General features: G+C 39.9%; 2 protein-coding genes across 5 annotated transcripts in view; one reads left to right on the forward strand and one right to left on the reverse strand.

The window, feature by feature from the left end:
* LOC104976433 (ankyrin repeat domain-containing protein 26-like) overlaps positions 1–14617 on the forward strand; it is a gene marked incomplete at its 5' end in the record, with an annotated part of 77643 nt that overhangs the window by 37733 nt on the left and 25293 nt on the right. Inside the window, 6 exon segments of the mRNA XM_059884479.1 lie at positions 2799–2905; positions 5808–5875; positions 8366–8399; positions 9519–9588; positions 12550–12610; positions 12703–12899. Of these exon segments, the coding sequence (XP_059740462.1) occupies positions 2799–2905; positions 5808–5875; positions 8366–8399; positions 9519–9588; positions 12550–12610; positions 12703–12899 (537 nt within the window).
* The window catches only part of LOC101903895 (ankyrin repeat domain-containing protein 26-like), a 42382-nt gene that overhangs the window by 7491 nt on the left and 20274 nt on the right, over positions 1–14617 (reverse strand). Inside the window, exons 1-2 of one of the 4 annotated variants that reach the window (XM_059884480.1) lie at positions 9108–9458; positions 3952–4505 (exon numbers count right to left, since the gene is read on the reverse strand). The exons of 1 other annotated variant lie outside the window; for it this stretch is intronic. The gene's annotated coding sequence lies outside the window, so the exon portion shown is untranslated. Of the gene's footprint in view, positions 1–3951; positions 4506–9107; positions 9460–14617 lie in introns of those variants that run through there. 2 more of the 4 variants (XM_024989174.2, XM_059884482.1) reach the window with 2 other exon arrangements.

Below are 14617 nucleotides of genomic sequence, written 5' to 3' on the forward strand. Positions count from 1 at the left end.
AAATTTACAAGCCTAGGCTGTTCCCTGAAGATTTTGATGAAATAAATCGAGGAAAGCCTGGACATGTGTATTTAGAAATATTTCCTTGAGATTCTGATACGATCCTTAGTGAAGAACTGTGGAGTGATTAAGGATAATTTCTAAGTGCACCTATCTCAAAAATAAGTAATCGATAGAAGAGTTGGAGTTTGATCAATGCTGGCTACTTCCATCAGCTCCCTCCTTTGCAACAATATTAGCCAGACTTTTTCCTCTGCCTCTGTGATTGAGAAGTTAAAAGGAATATTTTTGGCAAAATCTATTGGCTTGAATAATATAACTCCTTTTTCTTCCAACCACTAATTATTCAGTGACACTCCAAGAGTCTTTAGAGATTTGCTCATGGCGAAGTCACTTCGTCTGTAGAGTCTGACCCTTTAAGAATTTTATACCTTCTGCTATCAACCAGGTCATTAGGTCAACAGATGTTTGTTACCAACAGTGTTTTCCTGACTGCAGTAATAGTAACTCGTGAGCCTTCTTTTGGTGTCAGCAGGACAGACTCTTGCAGTGCGTGTGTTAGATTTGCTGAGCCCTGGCATAAGCAAGACGACAGCTTTAAACATCAAAACCCATGAAGTTAGTACAGATGGGGATTCTTTTAATGATTTAGTTTCAGCAGTCTTAGGAACTCATTATCCATTTGGTTAATAATCTGGGAGAATTCTGGAAATAGATTGTAGTTTTAACAAGCAGTGGAAACATTCTTAAAGTGGGAATTTTGAGTCTTGTTTTTTAAATTTATTTTAATAAAATTATGAGTCAACAGCAATTTTTATTACATATTGAGACCCACTTTTCTTGTGAAACACATGATACTAAAGAAAGGAAAGCTTTCACATACAAATATTTGCTTTATGCCCACCTGTTTGGAAACGGCAAAACGTGAAACCACAAGTGGGCTACAGAGCAAATGTGGTCCTTGGATATGTTTAGCTTACCTACCTCCACAGACTGAGTCAACATTTAAAACTTAGCAAACTCATGCGGAAGTCTGCATTTCAGGCTTCTTGGAGAACTCAATCTGGTCCCCCTTGAGCCCATTCTACTGTTTGCTCTGCGTGTGGAGGCCGCCCCTGTTTGCTCTGCGTGTGGAGGCCTCCCCTTCTGTATGGGGCGTGTGTTCACAGGTTTGCCAGCCTCACCTGGCTTTTTCACTTACTCAGGCCACCAGCTTTCCCTCCATAAGCATTTGAGTTTCCAATTCTTGTTTTATAGTTTATTTTGATAACTATTTCAAGATTTTAAATACAGTCGAATTAATGTATAATTGATTTCATATTTTAAAAGAATTTCTTAAGGATGGGATTGAATTTTTCAAATTAGAATTTTAAGTTGGTTGTGGCAGTTTCACACTGAATGAGTCTCCCAAACACACAGGATTATGAGAGAGAGCGCAGGGAGAATTCACGGAAGAGCAACTCCCTGAGAAAACGCTGACTGCATATTTATTGGTAACTTACATTCTGAAGGAGATCAGCCCTGGGATTTCTTTGGAAGGAATGATGCTAAAGCTGAAACTCCAGTACTTTGGCCACCTCATGCGAAGAGTTGACTCATTGGAAAAGACTCTGATGCTGGGAGGGATTGGGGGCAGGAGGAGAAGGGGACGACAGAGGATGAGATGGCTGGATGGCATCACTGACTCGATGGACGTGAGTCTGAGTGAACTCTGGGAGTTGGTGATGGACAGGGAGGCCTGGCGTGCTGCGATTCATGGGGTCGCAAAGAGTCAGACATGACTGAGCGACTGAACTGAACTGAACTGAACTGACCTTGTAATCTTTAACTAAGAGCAGTAAAGCAAGACAGAGACCAGAACACTGGGATTAAGGAAGCTTCCTCCTGGAGGTCTGGAGGTAATTACATGAGAGTCGTCAAGAAAGGTCTTTGAAGATAAGCGGTGTTGTTCTGTGTCAAAACAGCATCTAGCTAAAGCTGACCTGTCAGGTTAACTTAAGGGTGGGGGAAGGAACAAGCAAAGGAGAGTGAGTAAGATTAAATTTCAGGAGACTTTGCTGAGAAAGCCAAAAAACATGGTGCCCACACTTGGTTTTTTGGAAGGAAAAAAAAACACAAAACAACCTTTCTCTTTGCGTGTTCGTGTAGAGGATAATATTCCCATTGGAATGTCTGTAAACCTCATGAGGTTACTCCTGGTCATCCTTGGATAGGTTATGCATGCTACAGATAATATTATATAGTCCTGCCTCAGCATTGTTCCTAAAATATGCAGTTGATTTGGTAGCTGATTGATTCTCTCTGGAGGAGTGTTGAGACTAGTAATAGAGCAAGTAAATACTACAATATTCCTGATAAATACTATGATAGAAGCAAAGATCTTTGGAACCAGTAAATGTTGAAAGTGAGTTTTAGAGAATGACTCTGTGGTTCATCTTTGGAAGAGGTAGAGGAGGAGCATTTTATTAGTTATCTTTTTGAAAGACGTATTTGGCTGCACTGGGTCTAGTTGTGGCACGTGGGATCTTCAGTTTCGGCACGTGGAATCTAGTTCCCTGACCAGGGATGGAACCTGGACCCCCTGCCTTGGGAACTCAAGTCTTAGCCCCTGGACCCCCAGGGAAGGCCAGGAGGAGGAGCATCTTGAAGAGATAGAAGGCGCGCCAGGGGATGAGGAGGAGGAGCTCCCTTTTATTTACTTTATATGTTTAAGTTCAGAGAATCTATTGCATGATTTTCCGTTCACTTTAGAAATAGGTTAACTGTGTACATTAGAAATGGTTTTTCCTGTTTTACAGGATGACCTTACACCACTCTTACTTGCCATAAGTGAAAGGAAACAGCAAATGGTGGAATTTTTAGTAAAAAAAGAAGCAGATATACATGCGGTTGATAAGATGAAAAGGTACAGTTGTTCTTTTTCTTTTTAAAAACCTTAGTGCTGTTCTCGAGTGCTAAGATCAAGATTAAATTAATAACAGGTTTCATTTGTGATCAACACTTCATCAGTTAGGTAGAAAATTAATTATTCTGACTGGGAATCGTGAAAAACTATATAGCAGGAATATATAGCAGGATTCATATTCCTTTATAATATTGAGTGATGTCATATGCAACCTATTCTTTTTTCTGGTTGATCTTGTAGTAGCTGAGGGGTTTCATACTAGTTTCATTAGCTTTATAAAATATGGATTCTGCTTTTCAGTTTACCTTATGACAGTATTGAATTTCTTAATTATTTTATAACGATTGTTTAACCTCTACTTCGTATATATTTTTCCTTAAAAGATGCATACTAAACATAAAGGACTTGATTTTGTCTTTTGGGTGACTCTTTGTTTTCAGTTACTTTCTTTGAAATATACTGATGTTATTAGATTGCAGAAGAGTCCTTCACAGTTTAGTGACTAAGCAGCAACAAAAAAGTGATGAGTAATCCCTGTCCCCAGATACTGTGGGCTCACCAGTTTTTATCCTTTTTCATTTCTAGTACATTTTGATGTTTTCATTTTAAATGAAGGTAGAAGGAAGAATGATAGGTTTAATTGGATAAACAGTTCCTTTAACAAAGATAAGTCAGAGGTGGATGATACAGACGAAAATGATGGGCTTTAGATTCAGACTGGGTTCAACTCCTAGCTTTCCTACCTATTAGAGTTATGACCTTGGGCACAGTACTTATCATCAGCAAATAAGTTTCCTGGTATAAAAAGGCAAATAGTAATGCATCCTTCAAAGGTGGCTGTGTGTATATATAGTATTTCATTTAGTGAAGAGCACATGCTTGTCAACATCATTAAGTGCCACGGTGACTATTTTTATTTCCATTATTGTTAATATTTTTGTTTTAAGCCTGCAAATAGCCTTTGCTTAACCCAACCTCTAGCTGACTTTGAAGCATAATATATCAGACTAAGGAGGAAATGGGGGATTCGTCCTTTAAATACTCACCTGCCTCAGATAAGTGACCTCAGCATAGTTTCTTGTCCATCAAGGACTTTGTTATTGTTTTTTTAAAGCATTTATTTATTTGACTGCGTGCTGTCTTAGTTGTGGGAACTCTCAGTTGCAGCATGTGGGATGAGGTTCCCTGTCCAGGGGTGGAACCTGGGCCCCCTGCATTGGGAGCCTGGAGTCATAGCCCCTGGTCCACCAGGGGAGTCCTCATCAGGGACTTTTGAAATAGTAACTGCTGCTGCGTGCCATCCCAGTGGGGCAGGAGGCTTCTTTTCCATCCCTTCATTTTAGCCATGGAAGTAATTTACAAGGATGTAGACTTGAGCATGTAAATGGTCAGTTCTTCATGGAAGGGCAAGATGTTAACTTGGTAAAACATATCAAACGAGCTGTTTCCGTAAGTTAACTCAACTTCCTGAGGGTGACGTCATCTCTCTGTTGTTTTAGAACCGCCCTCATACTTGCTGTCAATTATGAATGTACCGATGTAGTCAGTCTTCTCCTTCAGCGAGGTGCTGACGTCTTTTCTCAAGATGTCTTTGGACGGACTGCAGAAGAATATGCTGCTATTAGTGGTTTTAATATGTAAGTGTTTACATTAAAATGCCAGTTATCACTAAACTGCAGCCAAAAAGAATTTTAACTGTTACTTGTTACATGACCAGTGAGAGTTGTCTGGTGCAGGCAGCTTCTATCCTGTGGGGGCACCTTTCCTTAGGTCATAGGTTCCCTGTCATCCTTCCCAGAGTAGTGGGTGTCAACTTGCCTGAGATTCCATAGTTACAGTTGGCCCCCTCATGGGATCTGTTTCCTGTAAGAATGAAAATCTTCCATAGGATTTATCTGCCTCAACCATAAATGTTGAGGCAGATAAAAAAAAATGTTTTTTCTGAGTCTCTGCCCCATTTACCAGAAATCCTTAAATCTCAAGTAAGCTAGTTCAGAGAGGAATTTAGAAAGGTAAGCCCTGCCTAGGACTTGCCAGGATCCATTGTAAGAGTAGGGTAACGTCTTCCAAGTGAATCGGAGATGAACACGGAGATTAAGCATCATTGTCAAAAAGATCTGCTGGTTGAGAGTTTGAGCAGGTAGAGAATGGAGAGAATGGAGAGTAGCGGTCCAGGCCAGGTCTTGATTGTGATTAGTTTTCTGCACTTGGTGTGATTAGCTGCAATAATGGGGGATAATTATGTTCTCTAATGTAGTGAGTTCATATTTTATAAATAAATTTAGGTACAAATTATATAAGAGCTGAGGTTCCCTAAATTACGAACCACAAAGAACAACTGATCACCATAATTAATAACAGTTTCCTGCAACCCTTGAATGCTAAACATATAAGAAAACAGACATTGGTTTTATTTGGGATTTCAAAGTAGTTCCAGCAATAAAGTTCAAGAACAAATTATTCCATTCTGCAAGCATTTTGGGGATATATTATCCCATTAAATCCTCTTAATCCCCTTGTGAAATAAGGCAGTAAGATCCCAGTTGTGTAGAGGAAGACTTTGAACTCAAGAGAAGCAACTTTTCTAGAAACAAAGAGCGGTTGGTTACAGAACTAGGATTTGCAAGTTTGAAAGAGTTTTCATATGCCAAGCTAAATCTAGTTAATCTTCTGAGCTATATTGCCCTCAGTTCATGACTACTTCATCTTCCTTTTCTTTCTCCTTTAAATACATACTAAGTAAAACATTGTAGAACTTAGAAACTTGAAATGTATGGAACAATTGTAGTTTTGATATTATCGCTGACATTGTCTGTCTGAAATAATCTAAGAATTTAACATATTTTGTAGTTGTTTTTCATATTAGTGTTAAAATATTATTTATCACATTTTTAACACATAGCATTTGCGAACTGATCTCTGAATATAAAGAAAAAAGGCCTAAAACTACTCCCCAAAAAAGCAACCCAGGTACGTCATCTGATAATAATGAATTACTCTTGGTGATTCTACCATAGATAAAGTAGGAGTGAGGAAGTTTCAATAATGAAAGAACTATGATAAAATTAGTGTAAAATGCACGTGTATTTTATTTTTAAATTAATTTCTTAATAGTCTAGTATTCAGAATTGTTAAAGAAGTTAATTGTAGGTAATTTAACATCAGAGACAGTATTGTCTGAAAAGAATTCCATGTATTTAATCACAGCCGCTAAAATCCTGTATTAGATTTTTGTGTAAATTAGAAAAAATGTTTGTTAGTATGATATATATTTCATCTATAATCATATTATAACAAATTGGACCTCTTATAAAAGTGGAACTTTAACTTTTACAAATAGTTTGCATTTAGTGAATGAATAGTTATTAGTTACTGTGTAGTGATTAGTCTCATTAAAAAAGTTACCATCATTTAAACTGGGAACCTCAACAATCCCTTCCTGGTAGGATAAGAAATGATAAACAGTAAGAACTGCAATGCTGAGCCAGTGTGCAGCGTACCAGGAAGAGATTACTTTCGAAAGATACCTTGGAATAGTACAGATCAGAAAAGCAATGCCTAGTTGAGAACCACCGGTTATTTTGCCTATTGTACCAACAAGGTCTCTATTACCACCTTTATTCCTCACAGATCCAAAAAGAGTGAGATAGGTTGGCTTCATTAGAACCAGATGTTTCCTTCTGTGTGTTGGATGATTGTCACGATAGTATAGTTTTGTAAGCACAACATGTTCTGTTGCCATTCTTTAAAAGATTATCATAATAGATTTTCAAATAGATCAACTTGGGACTCTGCAGATTCTAATAAAAGACCCAAAACACTTCACATTAGCAAAAACACCACTATGTCCCCTTGATGTGGCATCTAGCACATTGTACAAGCTGTCTGAGAACACCTTTAAACTTAGTAGACCTCTAATCAAAAGGGGCTTCCCAGGTGGCTCAGTAATAAAGAATCTGCCTGGCAATGCCTGAGATACTGGTTTGATCCCTGGATCGGGAAGATCCCCTGGAGAAGGAAATGGCAACCCACTCCAGTATTCTTGCCTGGGAAATCCCATGGACAGAAGAGCCTGGTGAGCTACAGTCCATTGGGTCGCAAAGAGTTGGACACGACTCAGTGACTGAACAACAACAACATCCATCAAAGGACTTCTGTAGGTTAGAGAAGATACAGAGATGACATAGAGTCTTGGTCTTCGATATGCTCAGAACAGAATAGAGTTGTCCCTGGTTACTTTCTATAGTTTTCTAAACAGACTTTTCAAGGAAATCATTCTTATTTATTTGCTCATTTGTTCACTGAAGAGATAACTATCAAGTGTCTTTTACGTACCAAGCATTGTTCTGATGTTACAGGGTGCAAACATTTAAAAATCACTGCCCCTGCCCTCCAGGCTTGAGCTTGGAGGACCCCTCTCCCTCCATGTGAGTCATCCCTCCAGCATCAGATCATGATGACACATGTGAAATGTTGTCCAACAGCACCAGAGTCTGTAGCTCCTTCCATCCTTCCCTTCCTCCCCTTATTCATCAGCTTAGGATCTGATGACGAATGCCTTCCAAGCTGAAAAAGCATTTCTATCAACATTTGCCATATAATGGGCAGGATTGATATAATGATATATCCCTCAGTAGAACAGAGCACTGTTTAGACCATCCTGCTCTAGGTGGTCCAGATACCCTTGAACAATGGAAGGAAATAGTCTCAAGAGAGTGTACTTTTCACATGTATTAGTACGTATACACATATATTTAAAACAGTAAGAAGTTCAGCTTGTGTGTACCCTACTGCCTGCTCACCACAAGTCTAGTCCTCATCCCCACCACCCAGCTGACCCCCTTCACCCATTTGCCCTCCCCCACCTCCCTTTCAAGAGATCATCCTTTCTAAATCTGGAATCACTACATCTCTCATACTTTTCTTACATCTGGAAAGAGGGCCAGGAAGACTTTGTTTCCTATGTTTTCCCACGCTCTGAAGTTCAGTGCCTGTGGACCAAGCTTCCCTGTGAGAGGGCGTTTTCATCCTGAACTGAAGAGCCAGAGAATTTGTGTTGTGTCCCAGCAAGACACCTGTTCCTCTGTTCACTGCTCCAGGCAATGGAAGTCCAGGAACACTGTGCTGTTTAAGCGTGCTCTTGTCAGCTTATCGTACTGATTCTATTAATGGTGCAGTATCATTTTCTGTCAGTCTCCAGGAGTTTGGTTAGGATTATGGTCATTGTAAACAGCAGTTCTTCCTTCTTTCTTTCTGTTCTACATTTGATGACTATAAGGAGAGCAATGGTTCTTCGGTATTAGTGGCCCATGAGGATAATACGATCACTACTCCCTCTAGTGTGGTCTCCAGGTGTGGTCCCAAAGGAATACTTTTAAACAAAACATCAGTCTTGAGGTTTTAATCGTCTGTATTTTTCTTTTGTTGATTTAAAATGTGTCTTACTTTTTTCTTTAATAGCGGCTAAGAGTTCTGAAGAAGACTCTTTAAGCAGGTAGGATTTAACGAATTTTTTAAAATTGTACGTGTTACTAAGAGAACACACAGAGAAGAGAAGCTAATGTTTGTTGAGTGTTCTACTCTGGGTTAGAGACTGCATTATGTGCTTAACATTTGTGACCTCATAGAGTCATCAGAACAGCTTTGTAAAGTAACTGCGTCCTATTTTACGTAATTAGGCAACTGGTTTGGGGAGGTTGATGAATGAACCATGATTCCATGGTTAAAATGAGTTGACCTGTGATTTGACAGCTGGCCTGCCTGGCTCCAACATCCACTCTCCTGTCCCTCAGCAGAGATTGAGAAGTACCCGTGTAGCATATAAGTGAAACATATAAATTATTTCTTTGACTTGTGTCCATTTTAAGTTTTAGACATTGCGGGGAACTCCTGTATTCCTTTACAGTGAAGGGGAGGAATGGGGCCTTCTCCATAAGTGATTTCCCTGCTGAAGGACCAAGACTGCCATTTTTGATGGACACAGTTTAGGCTCTGAACCAGGGACAGACAATGGAGAAGGAGCAGTATGTCCTTCTGCTTTAAGTCACCAGGTTTATTGCAGTTTGGGCAAACAAAAGTTACGTCAGTCCATCAGTTAGATTTTCAGTTCAGCTATTAGGACTTGGTGAAAACATGTTATTTTCAGGCTCTGCCAATATATTGGCTGTCAGTCTTTATTATGGAAACTAAGAATGAGTCTTACCTAGATATGTCCTAGGTTGGGAGAGATGGAAGCAGAAATAGGTAACTAAAATCTCTTTTGGAGACTTCTCTGGGGGTGCAGTGGTTAAGATGGTTAGTAAGACTTCTCCTTCCAATGCAGGTGGTATGGGTTCAATCTCTGGTAGGAGGAGCTGAGATCCCACATGCCTTGGGGTCAAAAAGCCAAAACATAAAACAGAAGCAACATGGCAACAAATTCAATAAAGACTTTTAAAATGGTCCACATCAAAATATCTTTCAAAAAATGTTTTAAAACAGAGGCCAAATTTTAATTATGTCAAGAAACTTCGTTTACTACATAGATAGCCAAACTTTCACTTGCTTCTTTTTTTTTTTTTTTTTCATTTAGAGAAATGAACTCACTCATTTTCATTGTGTTTATGCTCTAAAGGTTTTCCAACAAACCTGGTGTGGATTCATGGCCTACATCAGATGATGACGTCTTAGGTTCTGAAACCAAGGTAAAGTAGTCTCTTGTGAAATTAGTTTTCATGCTCTGAATTCAGTTTCATGTAGTGTTTACTCTTAAATTCAGCAATGGTGTCCCTCTCACTGTTTTATGTTTGTAATGGAAAGTTCTTCAGGGCAAACTATTTTATAAAAATATGACTAGTTGATTTTTTTTTTTATTTTTAACTTTGCTAAATACTGAAGGTGGGGTGAAGAGAACAATGGGCTGGAAAATATAGAGTGACAGGAAAATTGTATTGGGAAAAGCTTTCCCACAGTGAAGGAAATATGAATTTTGGTCAAGGATAGAGTCTTACTGTGAATTTCAAACCATAAGGACATGACTTTTGCAACACTCATAGTGATGTCTTTAGTGGATATAATTACTTATTTTAATAATCATGGAATCTTCCTGGAGCCTTTCAGTTCCAAAACTATATAGCATATATCATCTACTTGCCCCCTCCCCCACTACCCACCACCCCTGGACACTTTATTTTGGTTTCTTGGCATTGGCAACCCTCTCCAGTACTCTTGCCTGGAAAATTCCATGGACACAGGAGCCTGGTAGGCTGCAGTCCATGGGGTGGCAAAGAGTCGGACACGACTGAGTGACTTCACTTTCACTTTTCACTTTCATGCATTGGAGAAGGAAATAGCGACCCACTCCAGTGTTCTTGCCTGGAGAATCCTAGGGACGGGGGAGCCTGGTGGGCTGCCGTCTATGGGGTCGCACAGAGTCGGACACGACTGAAGCGACATAGCAGCAGCAGCAGCAGAGTTGTTAGGAGGGCCTTTTTTTTTTTTTTTTTCTTTCTCTGTTTCTGTCTTGGTTCTGCATTAAGACTAAAATAAAAGTTGAAGTTACAGAGATTTAGAAATTAAAATTCTGTTTCTCCAAAATCCATATTATAAAGGGATTCCACTGTGTTTTCTCAAGCATTCCATTAAGAGTATATTCACAACTCTTCATCTCATTGAAGAATGCATGTTTGCCTAAAATAATAGCCAGCTATAGAAGCGGCTTCCCTTGTGGCTCAGACAGTAAAGAATCTGCCTACAATGCAGGAGATCTGGGTTCAATCCCTGGGTTGGGAAGATCCCCTGGAGAAGGAAACAGCTACCCACTCCAGTATTCTGGCCTGGAAAATTCCATGGACCATATAGTCCATGGGGTTGCAAAAAGTCGGACACCACTGAGCAACTTTCACTTCATAGAAGCAGAGACTTTTAATAACCGTAAGATAAAACTTACAACTTGAGATTTTTTTTTCTATTGTAGTTTTAAAAAAACCTACTCCAAGTTCTTGTGTCACATTCTAAAACTTCAGATTTCAGACATTTTGTATTACTGTGATTGAAGTATTCATCTTATAGCCCCGTATCAGTGTAAGCTAGTGGAGTTCAGGAAACAATTGTGCATCTCCTGGAGCATGTAGCATAGGTCTTGAGTGTAAGAATCATGTTAATAGTTTTTGAATGTGAATAAATGAAGAGAGAAATGGTATCCTATATAATGTTACAGGTAATATAGTTCAGTTGAGTTATGTTGAGGAAGGAGGTCCTGCATAACAAGGAAATAAATAAGAAATACGTGAAAAGTAAAAGGTTATAGTATTTTTTTCAGTGTCCACCAACTGTGAGATGAGAATTTTAGGTTAAAATTTTTGACCTTTTTAGCCCCATCTTGTGTTCCATTAAATGTTTCTTTTCAAGCCATACATTCTCCTCAGAATTTTGATTACCAGTTCTTTTTCCCAGTAAATAGTTAGGAATATTTCTTAATCAATTTTTCTCTCTCTCAAGTAATACTTTACAACATTCAGGTAGTGATAGATGACCATGTGTGGCTAAGCAAATGACATTTTTTATAGTGGCAAAATTCAACTCTAATATGGTAGTATTTATAAACAAAAAGTTTTAGAGTAATACTGACCGCTATACTAGGGATATATTATGAACAAAAGCCTCTGTCTTAAATATATGCTTTATATAAAATGTATGTTGATATTTTCATAAAATTTGAAGAACAATATAGATGCATAATTTATATATTAATAAAAGCATATAAAACAGAGGCTTTGTTCATAGTATATCCTTAAGAATACTGATATATTACTGATCTATTGTATATGAATTTTAAATATATGTGTTTTTCCACAAACCTTATTATACTTATTTTTTTCCTTAAGTTTGTACTGGACTAGGAACGTCTCTCTCTTTGCTTTCTTTTCCTCCCCCACCTCTTTTTTTTTTTTTTTTACTGTTAACCTAATTTTTCCTTGCAGAATACTTTTCTTCAGTGTCTGTTCTTTCAGTCCATCTCTCTCTGCCTCTATTGTGAACATGTTTGATTATGGCTTTCTGTTTAGTGTGTTTGTGGCTTTCATTCACGATCATTTCCCTACAGGTTTACTCTTGGTTTTTTTTTCCCTTTTTCTTTGAAAGAACCAAATTGGAACAATCATTTGTCTTTAGTTGTTTAACAAACAGAATAGAAGTAGCTTATCCTGTTTGTGCTTGTAACCTATCTAAATAAGGTTCTACTAAAATCTAAACTTTCATATTTCCCTTCCCAAGTGATAATTCATGCATATAGAAATCATGCAAGCATATGTCAAAGTATAGCAATTAATTTAAATGTCTTAGTTTTTCATTAGTACTCTAAACTGCCAGGGATAAATTTTTTTTCTAGAACATTTTGGTAGAGAAATAACCTAGTGGGTGTCATAGTATTTGTACAGCAGTCAATTAGGGGTAAGGAGAGGAACATCTGGGGTTTCTGATGTCATCTGTCATAATGCTTACCCTATGAGAAGGTTAGTCAGTGGCAGAACTGGGTTTTGAATCCACATCTGAATGACTCCAGAGCCTGTGTTCTTTGTGTTAGATCATATAGTAATGGGGGAGGTTATAATTCTTTTATTCAAGTTGATACTTGTTATTCATCAAGCTCTTATTTTCTTCTCCAGAAGAAACCAAAACCAAACTTAGCAAAGCTAATGAAGGCTTTTCAGCAATCCAAGAGAAACCGTAAGTTATTTGAAGACTGTCCTCCTGGTGTTATTCACTGATTTGAAATGACACAGGTTCTCATGTACTCTCCCCTGTTTTCACTGTATTAGAAACAGAACATGGCATTGTGAGACGAGAGAGTACCAACTTCTCTGAGAACAATAATTCTGATAGTGAAATTGAAGATGTGGTTGAAACCCTTCCCAAACCATCACCTGGAGTCCAGGGCTTCTCTCATCCTGCCTTCCCAAGGCCTGATCCTCTTCCAAAACCACTCAAGACTCTAGCAGGCCTTGGTCTTGCAAAGGTAAGTTGTTTTGTTTTTAACTCTTTTTTCCCCTGTACTTTTTTACACACCATTCCCTTGATCCTTATGATGACAAAAAGCATCCCACCGCAGAAATGGAAGACTTCAAAGTCATGATACAAAATGATGTGATAATAAGAGCAATATATCTGCATGATTCAGATTTATAAATGTTGTCATACTAAGTATGCCATTATGAAAGAAAAAAAATTACAAAGCAATTAGGAAAAACAGCTAGATGAATATGAAGACGGGGAGGGGGATGAAGGAGAAGAATTCATTTAAGAAGGATAAGATGAATACAAGACGAGACAGAGGAGGCGGTCCTAAGATGGCAGAGGAATAGGACAGGGAGACCACTTTCTCCCCCACAAATTCATCAAAAGAACATTTGAACGCTGAGTAAATTCCACAAAACAACTTCTGAATGCCAGCAGAGGACATCAGGCACCCAGGAAAGCAGCCCATTGTCTTCAAAAGGAGGTAGGAAAAAATATAAAAGATAAAAAGAGAGACAAAAGAGGTAGGGATGGAGCTCCATCCCGGGAAGGGAGTCTTAAAAAAGCGAGAAGGTTCCAAACACGAGGAAGCACTCTCACTGCCGAGTCTGTGGCGAGCCTTGGAACCGCAGAGGGCAACATAACCAGGAGGAAAAATAAATTAATAATTAAAACCCACAGATTACATGCCCAACGGTAACTCCCCCAGCGGAGAAGCAGCGCAGACGCCTGCATCCTCCACTAGCAAGCGGGGGCTGGGCAGGGAGGCGTGGGCTGCATTGCTTAGAGTAAGGACTGGGCCTGAATGCCCCGAGGGCAATCTGAGGGAACTAACTTAGGCTAGCAAACCAGACTGTGGGAGAGCTACCACGCAAAAACCCCTAACCTAAGACACCACCAGGCCCACTCACAGAACAAAGGACTCAGCAGAGCTAGCTGGCTGCAGGCCAACCCATCCCCTGCCTCCAGTGACAGGCAGGCAAAGGCAGCCAGAGCTGGAAGGGGGCAATCGCGGCCCCAAAGAGGCATTATCTACCAAACTGCAAGCAGGCTTCGTTGCTAACCAAGACTTCTTGGGATTCTGGACGGTCAACATCCGCCTGAGAAGGTGCACCGGTTGTACACCCAGAAAACCCAACGGCAGGGACGGGGGAGGCGATAAATCGCAGCAACCGCACTCACCAAACATCTCATCACCTGAGCTGCTCGGACCTGGGAAGTGCACAAAACGCAGGCCCAACGGAGTCTGCACCTCTGAGGACTACCCGAGCGCCTGAACCTGAGCAGCTTAAACTTGGGAGGTGCAGGAAGCCAAGGGCCGGCCTCGGACGGTTCCTGGCAGAGCAACCTGGAGCCTGAGCAGTGTGGGCAGGGAGGGCACACGCGCCGTGAGCAGGGGCAGGCCCATTGTGGCTGAGGCACTGCAAGCACACGCCAGTGTTATTTGTTTGCAGCGTCCCTCCCTCCCCACAGTGCGACTGAACAAGTGAGCCTAAAAAAAGTGTCCACCACCACCCCCCTTGTGTCAGGGCCGAAATCAGACACTGAAGAGACCAGCAAACAGAAGAAGCTAAAACAGAGGGAACCTCCTTGGAAGTGACAGGTGCAATAGACTAAAACCCTGTCGTTAGTACCGACTACATAGGGAGGGGCCTATAGGTCTTGAGAAATATAAGCCGGATCAAGGAACTATCTGAAAATGAACTGACCCCACACTGC

This window comes from Bos taurus, unplaced genomic scaffold (assembly GCF_002263795.3).
Source record: "Bos taurus isolate L1 Dominette 01449 registration number 42190680 breed Hereford unplaced genomic scaffold, ARS-UCD2.0 Leftover_ScbfJmS_295, whole genome shotgun sequence".
NCBI classification, from domain to species: Eukaryota; Metazoa; Chordata; class Mammalia; order Artiodactyla; family Bovidae; genus Bos; species Bos taurus.